The sequence below is a fragment of the Chaetodon auriga genome, chromosome 24 (genome assembly GCF_051107435.1).
Source record: "Chaetodon auriga isolate fChaAug3 chromosome 24, fChaAug3.hap1, whole genome shotgun sequence".
Classification (NCBI taxonomy): Eukaryota; Metazoa; Chordata; class Actinopteri; order Chaetodontiformes; family Chaetodontidae; genus Chaetodon; species Chaetodon auriga.
Window position 1 is genome coordinate 13599643 of NC_135097.1, and position 23616 is coordinate 13623258.

Here is a 23616-nt window from a genome sequence, read left to right on the forward strand (position 1 = left end):
TTTTTAGACATAGGCCTAACTGCAAAGCAAAATTATTCCCTCTTAACTTTAACATCCTTTCCATTTCCGCATTTCTCAGCCTCTCGATCCTCCTGTAGCCCAAAGGGGCTTTGACTTAACTGTAATTACAAGAAACCCACTCCCACACGCGCAGCAATTAGATTCCCTGCACCGCCTCCTGCTCACCTCACCTTTCCTCAATTAAACCAAAGAGAGCGAAAATGAGAGAGTGCAACGTGGGAAAGCTGATCACCATATTGAAAACCTGCCTCTCCGTCCCTCCCTCGCACTTCTCACTCCCCCACACCCTCCCCCTCGAGTAACCGGAAATCTCCCAGGACCTTAGAAGGAAGCAATTAGTTCTGTTTTGCCTCCCTGTTGCATGACAGTAATGATCGGCCTGACGATAGACATTATGGCTTTACATGTTGGTGTGGATCGGTGAGTTGGTTGCCAGATCCTTTTGCATACTGCTCCTTAAACAACCACTGAGTCGGCCACTGAAGGATCTCTGGCTTTTGAGGATTTTGGAAGATGATCTTAAGTAAGCTCCTTTAAGCCACCCTGTTGGGAGGCATCGGCTCCTCTGGAGTGTCTCTGAGTGTCCTTTAGAAAGGCAGAAACATGCTGCCACTCTCCGTATGTGACCTTAACCTCTGACATTGTGTTGGCCTGTCAAACATTGTGGTCCAGAGCAAGATATATTCAACAACTGGTCAGATTGCAGTGTTTTATGCTATTGATATTCATGATCCCCAGTGGTTGCACTCATATGTTTTTGGTGACCCTCTGAACGTTACTCGAGTATCACCAGCAGGTCAGAATCTCTACATGTAACGTAAAAGATCATCACTGAGTTAAACCATTTTGATTGCACTGAACCAATAATGTTAGATTTTTAGCCCCATCACTACACAGTGTAGTACTTAACTTTGAGCTGACTTCACTGCGAAAGTTAGTTAGAATGTGCAAAAAAACCCTTTTTTATGTACGAAACTAGCAACTTTAGCTATATATTGAAATTATTTTCATATATGCTGATTTAGTGAGCAATTTGTAGTGTAAAATAATTTGGATTTATGTTTTTTTAAGCCCCTGATTCCTGTCGGACGTGTGCATTGGTCTGTGTCTAACTGCCTGAGCCAGCGCGGTCAGACATTATGTAGAGTAATGTTGATGGTGAGTCTATTTGATTTTCAGACTTCACTTCATCACAGAGGCAATGAAGTGAGTGCATGCATGAATGGTTTATATATATATATATTTTTTTTTTTACATGTGTGAGATGTTTCAGACATAGGAGGACTTTTATTTTCAGCCCAATACTGCATGTATGTACAGCGTAGCAATGCATGCTCAGGGCGGAATTTAATTTGTTACGTGGCTGCACCTGAACATCTCAGTAAATCACCCACGCAAATACACTCAAGTCTTTGACTTTTTCAGTAAATGTACTCAGTTACTCTCATCCTCTTGGATAATGCAACAGCCTCCCCAAAAACCCAATTCAAGCTCCGTGTGCTGAGCTCTATCACAGGGTTTTGTACCCTCGCGGGCCGCCCCGCTCTGCTGCAGCATAATGGAGACACAAGACGGCAATAAATAGAATCACCAGCGCCGAGCCAGACAAGCTGACCCGCCGACGGAAAAGGAAGAGGAGAGGTACTAAAGGGATGACTGGGAGAAGAAAGACGACAGATGAACAGATGGACAGATGTAGGAGGAGATCACAGGGCCGGCTGGAGATGATGGGGCTGCCCGGATGGGTTTTAATGGGAGGCCCGTCTCCCTACACATAAAGGGAATTATCCCCATCCAGTTCAGTAAAGCAGCTTGTATAATTACAGTTCAGTTTACTAGCTGGAGGGAAATTGAATCCCTCAGAACCAGGGCGAGGACGGCGAGAGAAAGAGAAGGAGGTAGATAAGCAGGTGAACAAAGAAGAAATTATAAAGAGAGGAAGGAGCAGGAAAGGGAGCGTACTGTAGCTGCGCTGTTTGTATTATCTCTGTGCCGCAAATTAGAGTCACAGGCACAGCAGCTACTGTACAGTTCAAACCCTATGTGTGTGTTTTCTCGCTTGCAGTGATTAGCTGCAGCCGGTTTAAATAATGAAACCCACTGCTTTTGCGAGGATAACCCCATCTCGCTCGGTTCAATTTCGACTGACAAATGAGCTGCACGAACAACAGCGGTGATAATTTGACTTCCCCGCCCACCCCGAGGTGTCATTTCAGGACATTCTGGTCGGCTGTTTATTGTGGAGCCGGCGCCGTTTGGTGTCACCAATCAAAGAGCGATTGTACTGGATGGGGAACAGCTGCTTCAATGAGATCAGGAAATAATTAGGAGTAACATTTTGTGAACTGCATGGCATTTCGGTTGATTGCAGAGCTGCCAAGGAGCACATAGTGGAATGAGGATGTACGGCATGAATGTGTGTATGTATGTGTGTTTTGGTATGGGGGCATGAATGAATTGAGGACAGACTGGAAGAGAGAGTCTGCAAATCAGTTTAATTAAAGAGTACCGATGCATGAGATTAGATTGGGAGCCTATGGTGTAAAGGATATGATTACACAGTGAGAGAGACACAGATTGGAGATAAAGAGAGAAAAGGAGCGAGTTAAAGAGAGCGAGAGAGAGAATAACGGCGAGCGATTCGAGCTAAAACACAGCAACATCGCAGCAGACTCCTGACGTAGCCGTTGCCTGTGGTGATGCACGGCATGCCGGTCCCATGGTGCTCCTTGGGTTGCCACGGCGCCCGGGGTGTTTCCTGTCTTGACGATGTGGTACCCCCCCCCCCCCCCCCGAGTCAGGCAGAGAGTGTCTGTCGGGGGTGAAACATCTCTGGTTATGCGACCTATCTGTCGCTGAGAGCCTAATTAGTACTGTCATACAGAATATGGTGACAAGATGCAAGACACACACACACACACACACACACACACACACACACACACACTCTCACTGCATGTCCTTTGTCCTTGCTTGTGATAACACTGAATCCCACATTGCAGTGTCTGAAGACAAAAAGACCGCAGGCAACTCTTTTAATGTCATGAAACAGAAGCATTTGGGTGCCTGGCCAGGTTACATTTAAGTCTTTTGGAGCCAAGCGTGTTTCAGCTACAGTCATTGGAATTAGATTCACAATGAACTGCTGTCTTGCATTAACCATGAAATGAGTGTCACACTGAAATTTACCAGGAGCTAGTTTATATCAGTAAGCTGTGAGTAACAGGAAGACATATTAAATGGACTTGTCGTGACTTCACTTATTTCCCAAAATTATGCGTTGTACCCTTAAAGGACTAGTTCACCCTTCAACTACAGTTCCCATACTCTGGGGGCTTTGGGGCATGTTAGCCACAGGGCTTCATTTGCAGCCCTGTATTTTTTTGTCCTTATATGTTCACATTTTGTCAAATTAAAACCTTAAAATTATGCAGAATTAACTATTAGCACTTCCTGTTTGTTTGTTGTCCCGGGGGGGGGCAGACAACTGTGACTGCTTTACTTTGATACTGAAGGAAACTTAAAAACACCATGATTCTCATTCAAGTTCTGAAAATGTAAGGAGAGTCTTTATTCTATGATTTCTAAGCAGATTAATGGACTTTTTCTTATGATGAACATCAGAGGTAAACCTAAATCCTACTGTATCTAAAAGTATGTATATCATGTCTCATGATCACAATTAGCAGACTGTAGAGAAAGTGTTCCCAATTCTCAAATGAGGTCTGGAAACTTTGCTGTGAAATCCATTTGGTTTGAAAATATTAACAGTGAGCTGAAAGGAAATTTGGGACTGGGATACTATAACAAATCAAAGGATAGTGGTGTTAACTCGAATGTAATTCAATCACAAACTCTGCTTCAAGCGTGATTCATATTACATTGATTGCCAATTAGATGCTTTTGTCAGTTTTGTTTTGCTCTAAATAGTCAGTAGCGAGTGATGTATACAGCACATCCTGAAAGTGTCATTTTCAGTAAACAAGGAAGTTGATTGGTGTGTCCAGGTGGCCCCGGGCCGCGGAGCATGAGATGCAGCGTCCCTGACTTGTGGTCAGCCGGCAACCTTTGCTGCATGTCATTACCCATCTCTCTCTCCCCCCATTTCTTATCATCCCTCTGCTCATGGCTTTCAAGTGAAGGCATACAATAGCAAAAGAAAAGATACACAGAAGGGTCAGGTGAGAGAGTGGTTGCTAAGAACGGTCAACTAGCGAGGTTTAAAGTCTGTGCAAAACACTTTCTGTGCATTCGTCAGTTTCCTTTTCACCATTGTCAGTTCTAAAAGTCAATGGAGCATCTTCAACCTCTTTTTTTGTTATCGGCACGTTCATCCGTCATTTGTTCGTCGGGTTTGTTTTTAAGCAGCTGGTTTGCATGCAGAGGATGATGGGAGTCTGTCTTCCTATCCTGATATCACAAAATTCTATGTATCATTACATCGCTAGTGGACGCATTTCTACTGTTGCACGGTAGATACCTTGATACCACCAAACCCTAGTTCCATTGCTGTCGAGCGCCCCATTTGGGAGCTGATGCTGACATATAGTAAATACAAGAGAGAGAGACAGCGGTAGGATAGGGAGGAGTAACTGTCAGGCAGATGAAAGGCGAGGCAAAGTTTGTTTCTTTTACAACTCCTGACACTCGTTAGATGGGGTTTTGTATTGCGTGTGCACGTGCACGTGCGCGTGCTCGTTAGCGAATGAGAGAGAGAGGGAGGTGTACGTACGCCGTAAGCCTGATTAGCATTGTGCTCCATGTTTCACTGCCGTGGCTTGATGAGAGAGGGAACGAGAGAGAGAGAGAGAGAGAGATGGAGTATGAGAGAGAGCGAGGGATGAAGGAGGCGGAAGTGCTGGCTCAGCACTGTGCCAAAGGAAGGAAGGAGGAGGAGAAGAAAGGAGAAGGAGAGAGGAGGTGAGAGGTGTTCACTCCATATGTTTAGAGATGAATGAGAGGAGGGAGCAGTGTGGGAAAAGAGAAGCAATTAGGCTAGGAGAAAGTAAAGTGTCCTCTCTCTCTCTGTCTCACACACACACACACACACACACACACACACACACACACACACAGTCTCTCAAAGTCACTCACTGTCTTTCATTCTGTTTGCGTTGAAGGATTCACCTCACACGCTCCCATGCTTCAAAATGAAGATTGCACAGTCTGACACAGATTGCAACCGAGGTTTTATTGGACCAATCACACGCATCTGTTACTCGAAATGAGCACCCAAGACGCATTGGTCTTAACACACACTTTCGCCCTAATGACAGTTGGCATTAGGGCGAAAGTCCTACACATCCACACACACACACAGACACTCTGTACTCTATATGTCACTTTCTCTTCTCACACACTTCTGAAACATCTTAATACAGTATTGCTAAAGCAGCTTGTACAAGGTTTTCAATGTGAGCAGCTGCCGATTTTGTTATTTTTTTTCGTTTCCTGTGTTAGTCTGATACTTCCTGATGGCACCATGCCCACTGTAAATCGTTAAAATTGGTCACAAGTGTGTGTTTTAATTTTCAAAAAAGGCTCAGTACTGCTGGGCACTTCAGATTTTATCAAGTGCTGCACAAACGGGAGGAAATACTACAGTCGTTCGGGACTATTTTCAGCTGTGGGTTAATACACGTTTGATGCATTTATGTGCAGGAGGATGGTTAGTGTGGGATGAAGTAAAAATAAACAACAGTGTGTGTGTTGATGCTAATTAAGGAACATCACGCAGTGGGTTGGTGTGGTTCACTGATGTGGTTTCAGAGATAAAAGAGAATCAAATGGCTTGAAACACGTGACATAACAATATATCAATAAAACTATTTGTCTAAAAAAGCAGTCAGTCTTAACACCAAGATTTCACAATAATTTCCTAATGATGTCTCGATGTTGAAACCCTCCACACGTAGAGCTGTGAAGAGTGTCTGATAATAATGTGAAAGCAAATTGATTCGTCCTCTTTCTATCAGCAACTCTGGATGTGATCCAAGTGAGGAATTGAGCAAAGAGTCCTTCTGGGTTGTTTAAATTCGTCAAGTCATTGTCGATTCACCCTTCCCTCCAGCCCATTACCCATCTGCTCTGAAAGGCGCGCTCACGCACGCACGTCCCTTCTCGAGGAGGAGAAATTCCACCTGTATGTGTGTTTGCGCGTGTCTTGCAGGGAGACAGCGATTGGTCATTAACTAATGCACGGTGGGAGAGCGTGTCCGCCGCTGCCGGCCTCGCCGAGGTCAGAGGTCACTGACGCAAAAGCACACGAGTCCCTTGCAGGGCCGGCTCTGCCTCATCCATCTCTGTCAGAGTCTCAGCCAAGAGCGCGCACACACACACACACACAAACACACACACACACACACACACACACACACACACACGCTCACACACAAGAATAAATGCAGAGAGACACATGTGTAGGTATTCTCAGGTGAATATGTGAACCTGCAGGCCTGCTGCCACAAGTGCACACACATACACATGTAGACGTGCACAGCCTGTGATCACACACACACACACAAACACACAGATGGAGCATCCTCGAAGCATTTTGTTTGCGCTCTCGGGGGAGACAATTGAGAAAGAATGACAGGAGCGAGTGTCATGACCTGTTTTTTTTGTCACAACCTGCATGTTTGTGTGTGCGCGTCTGATTGTGTGCGTTGTGCATGTGGGTAAAAATAATTAAGCATGTGGACATTAACCAAAATGTTACAAGTTTAATCAAAATTGACTCAAATGATAATATTTCTCAATCTGTTTTGATGCAGATTTTTTATTTCTTTACTGTATGAGCCCTTGCTTATACTTTTTCTCATTTTTATTTACTTATTTTATTGAACTTAAGTCCTGTTGGACGGAGTTTTAGAGGCTGCAGGATTGCTTGATTGACCATAAAGCCAATGCAAATGCCTTGTTTCCAGTCTGAACACGCCTTGGACACAGCAGTTCAAGGTGGTCTGGTTTTAAGCGAACTCAACCTTCGGCTGTTGTTTGCCTTACTGAAGCGTCCTTGTGTTTCCCCTCTTCCGGCTCTGTGGACTGTTATGTACTTAACACACTGACCTCTTCGCTCCCTGTGGACAGATACACAACGTGAAAATAAGAGAATGGAATTTTTCTGCAAGCGTCCTCGCAATATGACATTAAATTCAGTGTTTACGTGAATAAAAGTCACCCCAGCGTTACATCGCCAAACCCAGCGAGTCGCTAAAGTTTCAGGACTAAAAGCTCAACATTTTTGCAAGTTCTCCACTTTCAACCAATTAACAACATCAGTCAGAGTTGTAAACTTTGCGAATTTGGCCAATTTGTGTCTTTTGGGGTATTTCCTCCACGTTTTCATGTGTGATATTCATTTCCTCCGTTTGTGCGTGGCTGTGAGTTATGGCATAATGTGCTTTAAGTGTCATCTAGCGAGCTTCTATAGACAGGAAATTGGCTTGTATTTGCCTCTAATGGCTCTTAAGGGAATATTCCTATTTATCCGTGTGTAGGTCAGCACTTACCAGGAAGAGGAGAAATACAGCACGGTGTTAAAACGCTGAAAGATGTAAGGTGTCGTTAAGAGCGAAGGAGGAAGGAAGCGATAAACTGGGAGAGTGTACGGGGGGGGGAGAGAAAGCAGGGGAGGGTTCTTCACGAGTAAGAGAGAGATGTTGGTGATGAAGAGAGAAGAAGTGTGTGGGTGGAAAGTTTGGTTCCTGGCCATTGACTCTTTTCAATGTTACAACACCAGGGCCATTGGTGATTGATCTCTCCTCTCGCCTCCCACCCTCCTCTCTCACTCTGTGATTGCCCTCCGCTCCTTCATCTCTTGCTGATTCACTCGCTCACTCTCATCGCCTCCCTCTGCAAATGTTTTCACACAGTTTACCTCCACCCCTCTTTTTTTTTTTTTCACCCATGCTCCTCTTTTGTTCCACCTCCTGCGCCCCTTTCTCATTCCAGACTCTGGTGCTCTTGTTTTCCCTTTGTCTCCTTCACTTTCTCCTGCCTTCCCTCCCTCCTCTCTCACCTTTTACTCCTCTCTTCCACTCCTATCTCTTATCTCCCTTACTCCTTGTCCGTCCCCTTTTCCTGTCTCTTCCCCTGTCCTTAATTCTTTCATCCCCTCTTCTTCCATCATCCTGCTTCTCCTTCTCTTCATCCGTTCTTACTTACCCTCTCCGTATTTCATCCTCTCAGCCTCTCACGTCTTTTCGTTTCCTCTCTTATTCTTCTTTCTTATCTCCTGTCTGTAGTGTCCTTCTTCCACCAATGTTCCACCCATCAATCCTCCTTTCTTATTCCTCTTCCCTCGGTTTCTCCTCCCTTCCTTCCTCGCTCCCTCTCTCTCGTTCCCTTCTTGTCCATCCAGTCCTTTCCTCTCTCCCCCTCCATGTCTCTTTGTCCTTCCTCCCTCCCCCTCAGGTGATATCGGGTCTTGGCCTGGATCCACACTGGGTGGGCGGGGTCTGCCTGCTGATCGTTACTGTAATTAACATAGGTAAAGAAGGGTCCTGGGATACTGAAAACCTCTGCACTGGCTGACTCACTCTGCTCTCTATCTCTGTCTCTTCCTCCTTCGATCAGGCCTGTGCAGTGTTCTGTTACAAAGCAAGCTTTTTAAAGTAAACGTGTAACCCTGGAACACGGAATAACTTCCATCTCTGTGATATTTGTTGACCTTTATAGGCAGAAAACTGTCAGCTGCCACCTTTGTGCTGCTCTTTCTGAACATCCCTTCCACTTCCTGCTTTATACAGTATCAGAGCACGGTAACAGACATGCTACACACCTGTCCTCCACCCTGACCTCCACTCCCTTACGTTCTATCCTGCTACATACGCAGTGTTTCCTGTGCTGGCACTGATTGTTGGCACTGGATATGGATATAACTCCTATGGATACTGGTCCAGACTAACCTGCTGGAGGGCCCCGGGGTAAAAATGAGCTGTGTGGTCATTTGAGGACACACATGATTTAAGATATATGCAACATAGTAGCACAAAACTCAAATTATAAAGGCCTTAAAAATAGATTTTGATACTAATAAAACAAGACCCATCATCTAGCTAGATGTGACAGTTCTCCGGCTCTGGATGCGGCTTTTCCACGCCAGTAATGACTGACCTTCACGTCGCAGCTTTCCTTCTTCAAGGCTCTCCTGTTGTGTCCTCATCGTCCCCGGAGTCAGAGTCCTGACAGTCAGAGTCCAAACTGGCCTACGTCGGTCTGGCCGGCTGTGTTTGGTTTAGATAGAAGTGCAGGACTAGAAAATGGTCACTCACAGTTTGTCATTTTGGAGTACCATGACAAACAGCTGTCTGGTGTTCAGTTTGGGTGAGGTTACAGTCCACAGTCTCTGTTTGATGCTCTCTCTCCCTTCCTTGTTTTCTCTCTCTGCCTCTGATCCGATGCTGATTTATGTATTTTTTTACATTTGCTGTGGTTTTGTGTTTCTCTTCTCCACTTTTTCCCTGTCTGATGGTTTGACCTGTCTCGCTGAGCACCTCCCTTTCTCTTCTACTCATTCTTTTGCTCCGTCTCTCTTCACATCCCTATTTGCCTTTTACAAACACAGCAAACCCCCAAGGGTATCTTCCTTTAAGCTTTTCTGTGTCGTCTCCCTCCTCCTCGGTCCTGGCTCCTTTCTTGATTTATGCCCACTGTCTTTGTCTCACTCTCTCTCCTTCTCATCCCATTTTCTATCTTGTCCTTTATCCCTTTCCCTTATCTTCCTCTCCATATACACTCTCTCACGTCTGAGACAGCTGCCTTTGTCTCTCTCTCTCTCTCTCTCTCTCTCTCTCTCTCTGACTTAATCATTAGGCCATTCATTTAAGCTTTAAATCATTAAGCTTTAGAGCACAGACTGAAAAGTTCACCCGTTGCTTTTTTAATTAATCCACAATGTCTCACTCTGCCTGACCTATAAGTGTGTGTGTGTTGTGCCACTTCTTGTTCGAGTGCTTTCTTGGTCCAAATGAACATTTTTTTTTGTCACATCATCACTATAATTTATGCAGAATTCAGCCCAGAATCCTTATGGTCATTTCAAATTTCCCACTGTAGGAGATGATATTTTAGAAAACCAATGGAACACATCACCAGTTAACATTTTAATGATCCATGCTGCCCCGATTATGTTTTCAGCATAATTAGGACAGCATTGCTTTTCTCTCAGAACATTCTCGCTGTAGCAAATCAAACATAATTGCTCTGTGAGGTGGTCGAACGCCAGCTTCCAGTGCCGTGCAGGAGCTACACTTGTGTGCCTTTAATGTAACGAGGCGCGCAGTCAAGGGTGTGGAGGTCAAGGTGGTGGAAACGTGTGCAGTGCATCCAACCTCTGTGCCAGCGGCTGGAGTTCGTGGTCCGTCGCAAAAATGTGTGTTTCCTTTTTAAACTGTAACTTTCATTAACCTTGCTGCATTTGCTTAAAGTGATTTAAATAAGGCTCCGGTCTCTTGTAATCACTATACATTCATCATATTGAATGATTGTATCTTGACTTCAAAGTTACCCAAACACACAGCTTCCTTCCAGCTACTGTGTTTGTACAGAGTCTTCAGGCTGGCATAAATACTCCAGCAGTTCTCTGGAGTCTCTCCGCTGCTGTTGGTGAGGCGGCATTGATCTCTTTTCTGGAATACAGAGTCTGACACATCAGAATTAGATTTTGACAAATGTCAGCTTGATGGTTCTCACTAAGTCGTGATTTTTCTTCTCCACTTTAGCCAATTCAGGAGCCGGGAAATGTGCTGTTCTGTGGCTTCTCTGCCTCAGCCAGTCGCAGTGTTGTGAGCCCCAGGCACACTTTATGGACTGGCTGTGTGATTCATGTGATCCCTCCTGTTGGTTAGTTCAATGACGACCAAAAACATGTCAGAACAACATGGGAGTGTGGTCAACTTTCAGTACGATGGCGCTTCATTGCTTTTGACACTATTGATTTTCCTAAAAGCTGAAGTTGGACCGCAGTGAGTGAGAGAGAGCGTGTTTCGAAGGCGTCCCCGCCCCTTTCTCTCTCGCCATCCTATGAGGGATGAGGATGCTGGCGGTTTGGAGTTGATTGATGGTCCTCGTAAATATGGCCATTACCATATAGGCTGTCCCCACCTTTATCTCCATTATTCATTGTCAGCTGGGGCCGCTGTGAGCCCCTCATTTTATGCAATTTAGCTGCGCGTTTAATGCGAATGTGGTGAAATCCGAACACGTGTGGCGCTTTCTCATCCCGAATCCAGACGTTTTTGAGCTTGTGAGAAGCGTCTCAATGCAAAAAATGAAGAGAAAAAACATAAAAACTTCACTATGATATGAAAAATCTACATATTGCTCTCCACTTGTTCTCATTTCAATACAGGATACGTTATTGCTTTTGTGGCTGCCGTCGTGCGTTTACCATTGGATGCAATAAATGCTGGGAGATGAAATACTAGCAGTTGTAAAATCCATATGTCCATGGATTAATAGCTTCAGGCTCTCGTGCTAGTGGTGAGAAAGACAATATTAGAGTCAGTGGGGAGTAACAAGCTTATTAACTCCGGAGAAAGCAGAGAAGTGTTTCTGGGACCAGTGTGCAGAGGCATGGCATGTTAAGCAGCAGCAACCAGGCAGGAATTTGTCCACAGTGCTCTATTAGATAAAAGAGAATTACAGTGAAATGACCTTTGTCCACTGGCTGATGGGGGGAAAAAAAACAAATTAGTCAGAAGTGGAAGTTGATTTTTGGGCAATACATACGCAAAGCAAGCAATAATAAAATGCACAACAGCTGAACACACTGTGGATCGGTGCATGGAGACGCGTGCCCTCGTGTCGTTGCGCGGTAGCAGTGCAGGCACGGCCTGGAGAGATTCCACTCCGCTACTGCATGAACAGTATGCAGCTGTAAATTATTGCTGCTCTGTTGCTCAGCCTCAAGGAGTAATTACTTGAGAAATTCAACTGTGCTTTGTTTCCACCTGTCAGGCGGCACAAAGGACAATCTGTCAGCTCGCTGACTGAAAGTTTCGTGTTACAATATGCCTATTCAAGTCTGCTCGACGGCCTAAAGAATGGAAAGAAACGGCCTCTGTGGCGAGGAGGGTTTGGGCGCCCGATTGTGTCGTTTGATTTCTGTTGGTTTTAGTTTTAGGCAACAATGCTGAAGACGTTTTAGTCCGATTTTTGTCTTTTATTGGCACATTCTCATCTATCGCAAGGTTATAGGAAAAGGCTCTGCTTACTTGTCGGCTTCCTCAGGGGGCTCCGGTGTCCCCCACCATCAGAGCTATGAATATCAGGTTAATTCTCTTGTCAGTGCCTGTAGTTGGTCCCCGCGTGCTGCTCAGTGGCTGCCCATCGCTCCTCAGGGGATCTGTTCAATGCTGAGGTCAGATTTCACCTCATTGTGCTGTGTGAAGATTTATTAACCTGGAACTTACTCCTTCCTTATTAAAGCTAGCCCACTGAAAGTAGCATTGATGCTATGTTTGCTTAGCTGCATGTTTCTTCCAGTTGTCGCTTCTTGTCTTTGTCTTAGTGAACTGTGGATGGATTTAGTTCATAAATCATTTTCTTCCAAGTTCTGCTGACATCAGGACGCAGTAGCAGTGGAGACAGAACATTACTGAATGCAGGGTGTTTCTTATTAACAGCAGTGCAACAGGTCAAGCAGCTAAAAGAATGTCTGAACAAGAGGAAGCAGTTTTACTAATCAGGAGGCAACAGTGTGTGGTTCTGCACAGTCACGCGGGTCATCGAACGAGACCCGGCATTAAAACGATAATTAGTTCGTTTGACCATTCGTCCGTCTTTCACATTATCACTCAGTGGAGGAAAAATGTCGCACATTTCATCATAGTTTTCAAAGAGGAGACGGAACAGGCCAGTGGGCAGAGCCAAAGCTGCCGGAGTCCCTCCAGGCTGCAACATGTGAAAGGTGATGAAAACATCAAACATGTTTATCTCCTGCAGCAAATCCAAAGGGAAAGAAACATTGGTAGATTCATCTCGGGGCTTGCTGTTGCATCATCTTTACTGCAACCGGAGGAAACACGGCCTGCGTCCTGTGAAGTTTTCGAGCTTTTAATGCTGAAACGGTGAGCGAGCTACAGCGCTCATAATCATCAGCGATGCGTCAGTGACGTTGCGCATCTGCGCTCCCCGCAGCTCGCCTGCGTCTGTGCTGACACAGGCTGAATGGAGGGCGTTTAAGATGACGTTTCGACAAACAGATGGAAGTGTAATAATCGTACCGTCGCGGCGCCATCAGCTTCGAGGGGTCTGACAGACGTTGGAGCCTGAAAAAAAAATATGAATTACTGCGCTAAATGAAACATCAATATCAAGTCGTCAGCGCGTCCCAGTGCTGCTGAAGAGAGCCGACTACCTGTGGGGAAACATAGGAAGGCAGAGCTTCCTCCCCCCTCCCTGCCTCCTCCTCTTCCTCTGAATGACATGTCAGTCAATCAGCAGAGTCTCTTCTGCTGTCAAGTGAGGTTTTTTATTGATGCTTTGCTCAAACATCATTATTCTTCCTCTTTCTCTCTTTGAAAAGGACCAAAGTAAGGACTTCCCTGCTGACTGGGTGTGCAGTTTTTTTTTGGGGGGGGGGTGAGATGGAGAGGAAGAGAGGGAGGGAGGGAAAACTGTGTGAGAGAGTGAAAAAGAGGAGTGGGAAGGAGAGAAAAGAGAGAGCTGACAGAGATAAGGACCAGACCGTCTTATTGCTCCATATAGAATAATGACAGTTTCACCGTCATCACAGCAGTGATTATGGATCAGGTGAGGTTCGAGGAAATGAATGTAAGTCTATGTGATGTCCTCTGAAGTGCTGGAAATACGACTGTGTGTGTGTGCAAGTGATGACAGACAGACAGATATTGTCCTTGGCAGATCGTCTTTGCTTCGTTCGCCAACTCCGTTCTGGCGAAGGTGTCCAGCACACACACACACACACACACACACACACACACACACACACACACACATTAAGAATTGGAGTGTGTAATGGGGGTGAAAATAACACTAGCTGCTGCCCAGTTGTCATCTGACTTGAGGCATTGGGCAGCCGGAGGCTTCAGGGTGACTTTAATGGTTGAAATTCTTAATAAGTCAAATTAATCCTGCTCTTTATTAAGGTCACTCCATAATTGGCGTCGGGTGTCTGTGGGATTTTGAGCACAAATCCGTCTAATGCATAAACACACAGATGCGCGCACACACACACACACACACACACATCACATGCTCTCGTGCTGCGGGATACGATGCACTCTGATAACACATCTATTGTGTGTTGACTAATGCTATGATATTCCCAGGATGCATTCTAATGCGACAGTGAGATTGCAGTCTGCACGAGCAGGAGTTTAGTTAAGTCCCACAGTCTTAATGCCGTCGCAGAGGCTTTTCTGTCCTGCCAAGAATGAAACTCTGAGGGGAACTCGGCACAGCTGTAATTTTAAATGAAGAAAATTGTAAGCATTAAAATGGTGAAATCGGCAGCTTTAATCCCAAAATGTCAGCGCAAGCTTTCAAAGCCTCCCTCAGTTAAACTCTAAGCTGGATTCAGGTGCTCTCTGGCCCACTGTTTCAGCCTCGAGAAGATGAAGTGGGCACTTAAGGCATCAAAGGTCTCACAAAAGATACCGTCAAGTTGTGTGATGGGAAATGTAGGATCAAGTGTTTGGGCTTTTTCTGCCTGATAGCTGACAAAGGTTAGCGCTCACCTCTGCCAAACCAGCGTAACATTTATCAGTTGGAAGTTCCACAACTCTATGGAAGTACACTATTAAATTGCTGGAATACCCCTTTATTATTATTTAAATTATTTTTAACATTCAGCACTGTGCATCTTTGCTTCTTTGACTGACATGCTCATGTAGCACAGCGTTACTCCCTGGCTCCCTTATTGGCTTTGTTGCTATTAGCTGACTGCTAACGTCTAATCGTATTCAAAAGCACCTTTTACTCTGCTGATACACTCATGTCAGCACCGTTCGCTACTGCAGCTCCTTCCGCCACCCCAACCTCCTCCCCATGAGGCCAATATGTTGCATATTGTAGGTCTTTTCGTGCATTTTCACTTTCACTCTCACGCTAACCTTGGCGATGTCTGTGTGTGTGTTTGTGCAGTTAAACCCTCGGTTTAACCAGCACACTGCCTCAGGTATGACTCAAGGCAGTTTCTCCTGCTTTTAGCCTTTGCTTCTACATGGATTGAGTAAGAAATGCTGTGTAAGTGAGTGTGTGTGTGCTTGTGTGCGCACATGCACCAGCTGTCTTACACGTCCTTGTGTCTGAGCGAGTGTTTCGGATCACAGCGATGTTACCAAACAGGGATGTTCGGAGGCGGAGTCACGCTAAAGGTCAACATCAGCCTCCTCTGTCAGTGTGTGTCTGACTCGGCTCTGCTCGCCGCTGTGGCAGATGTGTTAAGCAGCACATGGCCCTGGTGTGTGGCCCGAGGCTTAATTTTGGATTAGCACTCAGGATATTACAGATTACCACACTCCACGTTCGACCTTCTGTGTCTAGTCAGCCAGCGATGGATGGATGAGCTTTTATCTTTCAGTAGTTACCGACTCAATCTCGCCGCTGAGGCCAACGACGAAAAGCTTCCAAACATGTTGTGTCACACTGTCGGCAAAGGGAGGATTACGCACCAGCATTTCTTTGACTAATTTACAGACATGGAGGCTTAACTCAAAGCCTAATGAGCTTCCTGATGTTCACAGAAAGATGCGTTCGCTCTCCAAAAAAAAAAATTGAACATTTGAACATTTTTTTTTTTTTTACCCAACCTCTTAAAATTGAAAAAAATTAATTTGATGAGCTAATGAGGTTGATGTGGAAATTGTTAAACTGGGATGAATGCCATGAATACAAACAAAACAAAAAGACACGACTGGGTTGCATTATGGGAAGTGTAGTTTTGGGCCTAAATGTAAGGACATCTCAGCCTGTTCTGCTTGAATTTTGCCTTTTTTTCCAATTATAAAATTTTATTGCATTGTAATTTTTAGTTTTTACATGTTTTATTTTCCCTTCTTTGTCTCTGGACCCCTCTAACTTTATGGAAACATGATGCTAATTTGCAAATGTGCTTCTGGTGTAATTATAGCGATGTAACAGTGAGTTAAAAAAGAAGAAACATGATTGTTTTCCACATATTTCAGGGAAATGTGTAATCAGTCTTACGAGTGTAAGCGTTGGCGTGGAGGTCTTTTGCAGAGCATGTCTCTCTCTCTCTCTCTCTCTCTCTCTCTTACACACCCCTGCTGTCAACCGAGGGCCAACTGCCAGCTGCCCCCGTACTTCTCTGTCCTCATCCATATTTGATGCATCTCATTAAAACTTAATTGTGGAAACACTTCAGCATTCTGACATTCCTTCTGATCCACTATTTAGTCTCCCTCAGCACTCCGGAGTGAAAGAGGCCCCTCAGTCATGCGTGTGCCGAGAGAAGGAACTCAACACAAACACGAGGTTAGAGGAAGACATGCCAGCTTATCCTTCGAGTGGCGGCAGATGCCTGATTGCTTCACCAAAACAAAGTAGTCTGATGCCTCCAAGTGCATTGAGTAAATGACGACAGTTGGTATTTGAGAGGAGGGTAAACAGACGAAGGGAGATGGTTCATTAAACTTTCAGCATGACGGTGAAGTTTTTGTTTCTTGAGTTTTTGCCGTCTTACGCGCAAGAAAACGGTTGCGAACAAGGCGTTTGCTTTGGTTGCTGCTGTGGGTAGACTTGGGTTAAAATTTCCAATTTTCTTCAAAATGGCTCCTCACAGCAGCTTCTTTACTGCCTTAACCAAAGTGTGTCATTTCAGATGAAACTTCTCTATTCAGACTGATTATAAAGTGATGGGCAACAGTTATAAACACCCACATACATGTATCTGCGTGTAAACACACACGAACACTCACAGAAGGAGCATCTACACACACAGAATCGACATCTTGCCCACCTCAACTGAACCTCTCCATGAAAGATTCTTCCTTCTAGCAGACAGCAGGGACCCATCAATCGGGCTGAAGGCCACAGTCACACACATGCAAGCGCACGCACACACCACTGTTTGACTATTTCATAGTGTAAATATCAAGACCCGCCTCTTGTTTAGTCAACGTGCATGCTCATAGGTAGGCGTGTGCGTTAATATACGCGCACCGGCAAATGTGTGTGTTCCTGGATGCTAACGTGTGTTTAACCCTGTGTTTGCTCCGCAGAGCCCCAGCTGAAGGGCATCGTCACGCGGCTTTACTGCAGACACGGCTTCTACCTCCAGATGCTGCCGGATGGCACCATGGAAGGCACAAAGGACGAAAGCAGCTCCTTCTGTAAGTGAACAATCGGACACGCGGAGAGGTCGTCTGCTAGCTTGATGAACGCGCGTATTTCACAGCTCTGCCAGTACACAGACCACTGGGAGTTTCCCCAGCTTCAGTGCCAAAGGACTTTTAAAAAGGGACTTCCTGGTAGGACAGTCGTATATCTGAACACCACATGAGTGTGCAGTAACACCGCCATGCTTTCTGGTTTGATTCACACTCGGATCTAACAGGCTGAAAATGGATGCACCCTTGGCGAGGTGCACTGGGTGAACGCCAGCTAAATGGGATTTGTTCACATTACGCAATATATCACAGCAGGACCCTGGCACACTTTGAGGTTTTCAAACACATGTTTTTAACTGTTTTGCTCACAATCTTCCTGACCTTTAAGTCACAAGCACGTATCTATGAGTAACTCATCTGTGTGAGTGTATGCCGTGCAGCATACTATAGGTATGTGTGTGTGTGTGTGCTCTGAAGCCTGGCTGATGTGATTTAAGTAGCTGCACTAAAGCTGCCAGCGCTAGATGATGTTCCCAACATCCCCGCTTATCTGATTCCTATAGAGTTTGTAGGACATTCAAAAACCTACAGTAAATCACTCAATCTGGAGTGTCCTCTGTGGCCGGCTGTATTCTCCATACTCCTGGAAAAAAGTGGCCATTGCTGCCATATTCTCCCCCCAAAATCTCACATTTATGTCATACTATTTTGGCATTCAGCTTAAAAGACAAGATAAAACTGCAGCATTTTAAAATAATCTGAATCGAAACTCAAAGTTCTGCCCATTAGTACAAAAACCTGCCGTCGTCCTATTTTGTTGAGTCTCCAGATGCACACACACACACCAACACCACAACCATGTAAACACACACCTCACCCCGCAAGGGGGTCATCACCTGGGTGATTACTGACCAAAAATGTTCCATCACATGATCCCCCGAGTCCCTGGACTCCCTCCAATCCGCCCAGTGAGATCAATATTGTACTGTAGGATATCCCTGACGTGGCAACACAGCATTTTTTTCTGTCAAAACACCATTTTGGATGGAAAACATGAAGCTAGCACAATTTTGGATTAACAATCTACAGAGGTGAAAAAAAAAAAAAAATCACTCTTTGACTCTCGTTCCTTCTGTAAAGTTTGTATTTCAGCATTTCATTGAGATGTCAGAATCTTTGTGGCAGCAGCAGTTTTACCAGCTTTGAATGACCTCGAGTTAACCTTTGAGGCGTTTATTGTGAGGTTTTCCCTTGGCATTTGGCCCGGAAAGAAAGTTTAACAGCATGGTTTATGTGTTTTTCCAGGATTATGTTTCCTCACTGGAAACTTGCAGCCTTGAAGTCTTCGATTAGATTTGGACGGATAAAACAACACAGCTCTCTAAACTTTCAAAGATTTTTGATTAGCAGTCCCTTGAGAAAAAAATTCCAGGAGTATTGGGAGAACTTTAGAGAAAGTCGTCCAATGAAGACGGGTGTAAAGACCCAAAACCAGTGCCCATGGTGCGCTGGGGTTTTCAACATCAGCCAGTCAAGGTCCCCCTGCAGAGTGTTTGTGTGAGTCTGACTTGTGGTTCATTTTTGAACAACTCTAATCCCATCAGTCCCAGGATATGGTTTAATGCAGTCCTGAGCATTCTCAGGCGAGGTTGACAGGTGAGCCCTGTAAAACTCCTAAATGTTGCAGATTTTATCCTGATCATTTATGCATTCATGCAGGAATTGCCGAGTGATTGACGTCATTGTAACTGAGTATCAATCAGAAACACAATCATCTACGTGGCTGCACAGAGTATTGAAAGGGCAGAAATAGCTGTGTGAGCATGTGCTGGAACACAGTGACTGTCAGGCTGTTCTGCAGCAGCCTCCTTGGGACTGGAGACTTTTTGGTATGATGCAAACTGGCCTGGAACCAGACAGCTCTCAGTTTAGATAGATCACTGTACTTGTAGAATTGCCATCATGAAACATTTTTTTTTTTAGTTTCAGTACCACAAATGTGAGCATTTAGCCGATCAGACAAATCCTAAATAACATCACAGTTTATCCAGACTATCTAAACCACTTTATTTAGAGGTAAAGCTGAATATGAGTGCAGCCAAGTTATCTGTAATAACGTCTCCCTGCACGAGGAAACTGTGCACTACAAAGTTGTCTCATGAAGTATGCAGTGCCAGTAGTTCCTCTTGTGCATGTACTGTATAAACTTTGACGCCTACTCAGTGCTGTCCTAATGCAGACCTGCCAAGCATTGAGTGCTCTCTGGTTGACTGTCAAAGCCATTTTTGCTCACTTTCCACAGTGTCAGCAATAATGCATTTCTTAACCATTTCTTACGTCACTAACCATCACCAAGTAGTTATCTGCTTTACACACCAACGTTTCAGCCTCATGCCTGACTCTCGGTCCAGGTAACAGGATGCCATAAAGTTCTGTCTGGTTTGCGACAGGGCTTTCACACTAAAAGTGTAAAATTTGACACCGTGCAGTGCCATTATATCCAAAGGGGAACCCTCAGTCGTGTCTGAGTGCACCTCTGCACTCAGACACTTCAGTGATGTCATCTGAAGTGTTTCAGGCTCATGAGTGCACTTGTACGCATGATTCTAGTTCTGATCTAGACAACAGGTAATTGGCATGACCTTACACTCCCCTTCATCTCCTCAATATGCCTGCATGCATGTTCATACAGTAATTATGCACCCGACTGTGGGATATACCAATAAGACCAAAAAAAACAGGGGAACCAGGGGATAAATATTTTGGAAATGACAGTGAGAGATCAGATCTGAGGCCCTTGACCTGACAGAGTGTTTGGCTAACTGTGGTACTGATCACCTGATCTGCACATAATATGGTCTCAATCTGGTGGAATACACACATGTAAAGACACTTTTTCAGACACAGCACTTGTCTATCTTGACTCGCAAACACAAAAAGTCTCCAAAACATAGATTAATCATCACCGGTTTTTCACCCCCTTCCCCTTTGGCTCCTCATGCTCCTTTACACCTGTGACCCAGCGTAATGACACTGAACCAATGACCTCCAAAGAGCTGGAGGGAGCATGGACACACAGGAGGACTGGATGCCTCTCTGACTCCCTCTTGTCACCTCTCCTCCTGGACTACCTGCCTTTGTAGCAGCTGCCGTCACCTCCTGGTTCTCCGAGACAGAAGGGAAAGGATGGTGTAGGGACAAAAGTTGGAAGGAGGTATGGAAGCCCTGAGGGGATGTAGCCGAACAAAAAGTGACGAGTGTGGCTTTAATATGGCCTCGCAATCCTTTTATCACTTTTTTTTTTTTTTCTTTTACAAAGTTCCCTCAGGGTTTCCATAACTAGGCGATAGAGGAAGTCGCCACAGAGCTGGAAGTGACTACATTAAAGTAAAAGGCGACAAAAGGAAGGAAACAGAGAGTAAGAGGATCAGAGAGGAGAGGAGAAAGAGAAAGAGGGCACGGTGGAACACGCCAGAGAAAACTGAGCCAGCGAGACAAGACGGGTTGGCAGAGGAAGAGAGAGGAAGTGAGAGGGAGGGGAAAAAATGTGAGGAGGATAGAGAGGAAGAGAGGAGAGGGAGCGATGGGACACAGGAGGAGCAGCTGGCACACAGCTGATGGCTCCTCAATCACTGTGTCTCCCCCCTCTGGTGGGAGGTCAGAGGAGCTGCCACCCCCTCCTCCTGCCCTGCTCTTCTCTCCTTCTCTGCTCTTGGCTCTTCCAAGCTGTTATGTAATAGAGCTGGAAGAGGAATGAAGGCAGGAAAGGAGTATGGTGAGGGAGATGAGATTTATGATCTATTTATTATGAGGCGCTGGTAAACTATACTGGTGTTTTTGCACATTTTACCTACTTTGTATTCTTTTTGCCAACATTTTTCCTAAATACAATGCAGAATATAAGATTTGTAATGCAGTTTAGTAACAAAGCAGCCACAAGTTTCCATTCATTTCAGTGCATTGTGAGATGTAGCCCTCAAAGACCTAAAAGTATCGTGAAACATTCAGTCAAAGCCATTATGTCCATCAGTCACATTATATTTGTGTGGTAGTGAATGTAGAACAATTGATTGACTGCATGTAATGAGATTAAAGCCACGTGATTTTAGCATATTTCATATTATTCTGACTGCATAAATTGTTAAATTGTAGTCAGCCAAAGTGTCGTTTTTTGATTCCACTGCTGGGGACTCTATTTCTAATTAGTAGTGGCTTTAATTTGAGCGAGATTCTGACTTTGACTGTAAACAATGGAAATGAGAGCTAACAAGATAAAAAGGAAGAAAACTCTGAAATGCAATATTCTTTGGAAAATGTTCCAAAATGCCTCACAATATTGTGATATGATTTTAGAGCCATATGGTTCAAACAACACAATGCAATCATACAGTACAGTCTGAAACAAAGGAGAAACCCGGGAGATTTTTGCCTTCCAGCCTTTTTGACTGGAAACATTTGGAAACATTTTTCTGGGCCTTTAAATGTTTATTTCATCGTGTGTGTGATGCTGCCACAAGTGGGGGGAATCACACACACACACACACGGTGGACAACCACAGTGAAGTGACGAGAGCTACAGAAGTGAAGCAGGGACAGAACAGGGGTTTGGATAGAAAGAAACAGAAGGAAACAGAGCTCAGAGGAGCTGAAGGAAGATTAAAAAATACACAAAAGAAAGCACAGAGAGAATGAAGGCACCGAAGGAGCGATGACAGATGGAGCTGCTGGTGTGATTGCCACTGGATTTGGTCTCTTTCTGAACTCAGTTTCTTGGAGAGGATGAGACAGGAGGACAGACAGTTTGACAGACAGCGAGAGGAGAAGGAATAAAGGAAGGAGAGAGAGACAGAGAGAGAGATGAAAGCTACTGACTCTCAGTGTGTACATCAGGAAGCCATAAGGAAGAAGCTTGATTCCCTGATTTTTATCCACTGTAATTACCATCTCCCACTGTAGGAGGGAAATTCGACTTATCTCTCAAGTCTGCTCTCTCTGTCTAACTTTCCCCAGTGCTCGCTAACGTCTTTGCAGAGGGCACAGAGAAAAAAAATTCAAAGGCTTGAAAGGCAGATGAGGGAAACATCGCTCTGCGTGAGAGCCGCAGCATTCAAGGAGGAAAAAAAAAAAAAAATGGGAACATCGAAAGCAAACGCTCTCTCAGCCAGATGAAGAGAAAAGGTAACAGAGTACGGGAGCGGGCTCGCGAGGATGAGAAGGAGAGCATGAAGAATGCCAAACGATGGAAAGTGAGGATGGGAGATACAAAAGAGGGGAGGCAGAGACAAGAGGAGAGTGATGAAGAGACAGACAGAGAAGGCTGCAGGGTAAAATAGGACAAAGATGAATGGAGGTATTGGTTTCACAGGACGGAGAGAACGACAGCAGGCCACGGGGGAACTGAAAGGGAGCAAATAAGGAAGAAAAATGGAGAGACGTGGAAAAAAAACACAGAGTTAGATAAGAAAAAGGTTGTTAATTCATGACAAGGCAGGGTGAAAAGACAGAAAGCACCAGGGGAAGAAGAGAAGAGAAGAAGAGGGGAAAGACAGATGGACTGAAAGGAAGACAGATAAAGGCAGAGAGAAATCAGTTATGGAGAGGAAAGCCTGGGGGACGAGGTAGAAGTTAAATAACAGGAGAGTGAAGGTAGTTGTCTTGTCATCAGAGTCATTGACCACCAGGGAAATCAGGCGTGAAGCTCCGCTACAAGTCATTTAATCTACTATTGAGTCTTTAAAGCTCATTTTTTACGACACAAATGACAGCGTGCGAGTGGAGTTTCATTTGTTACTGATGCAAATCAGCCTGTTTTCTCCAGCTAGATGAAGTCGAGTGTCATTGCGCTGATCCCAGCACGGCGGCCCGTCTTGTTTTAAGATGAAGATGTTGTTTTAAGTTGCTGGAACGGTAAGGCAATCGGGACGATTCCAGTAATTGTAATTAATACCAATCGTTAGCTTATTCATATTCGTAGACGTATCCGTATGTGGTCATAGGCAGGGAAAATGGACTCTAACTACGTCCATAAAGCTGTCAGTGGCCATGACGCTTCACTTAGTTCAACTTGAGGACTCTGTTTTGTTTGTTGCTGCTCTGACCGCCAGTTTTCAGTTCACTCATAACAGACGACTTGACCTAAATCTAATCCAATCTAAATCCAATAACTTGATATTCTTTTATCTGAAGTGAGCGGAAAACAATTTGGAGATAATCCAGGAGTCGCGACGCTTTCACGCAGCTGTATTCAAACAGGAAATAAAGGATGCTGCTGCCTGTC

The 23616-nt window shown here is 44.9% G+C and overlaps 1 protein-coding gene across 1 annotated transcript in view; it reads left to right on the forward strand.

The window, feature by feature from the left end:
* fgf11a (fibroblast growth factor 11a) overlaps positions 1–23616 on the forward strand; it is a 74572-nt gene that overhangs the window by 17657 nt on the left and 33299 nt on the right. Inside the window, exon 2 of the mRNA XM_076725404.1 lies at positions 17232–17342. Within this exon, the coding sequence (XP_076581519.1) occupies positions 17232–17342 (111 nt within the window). The remainder of the gene's footprint in view (positions 1–17231; positions 17343–23616) is intronic.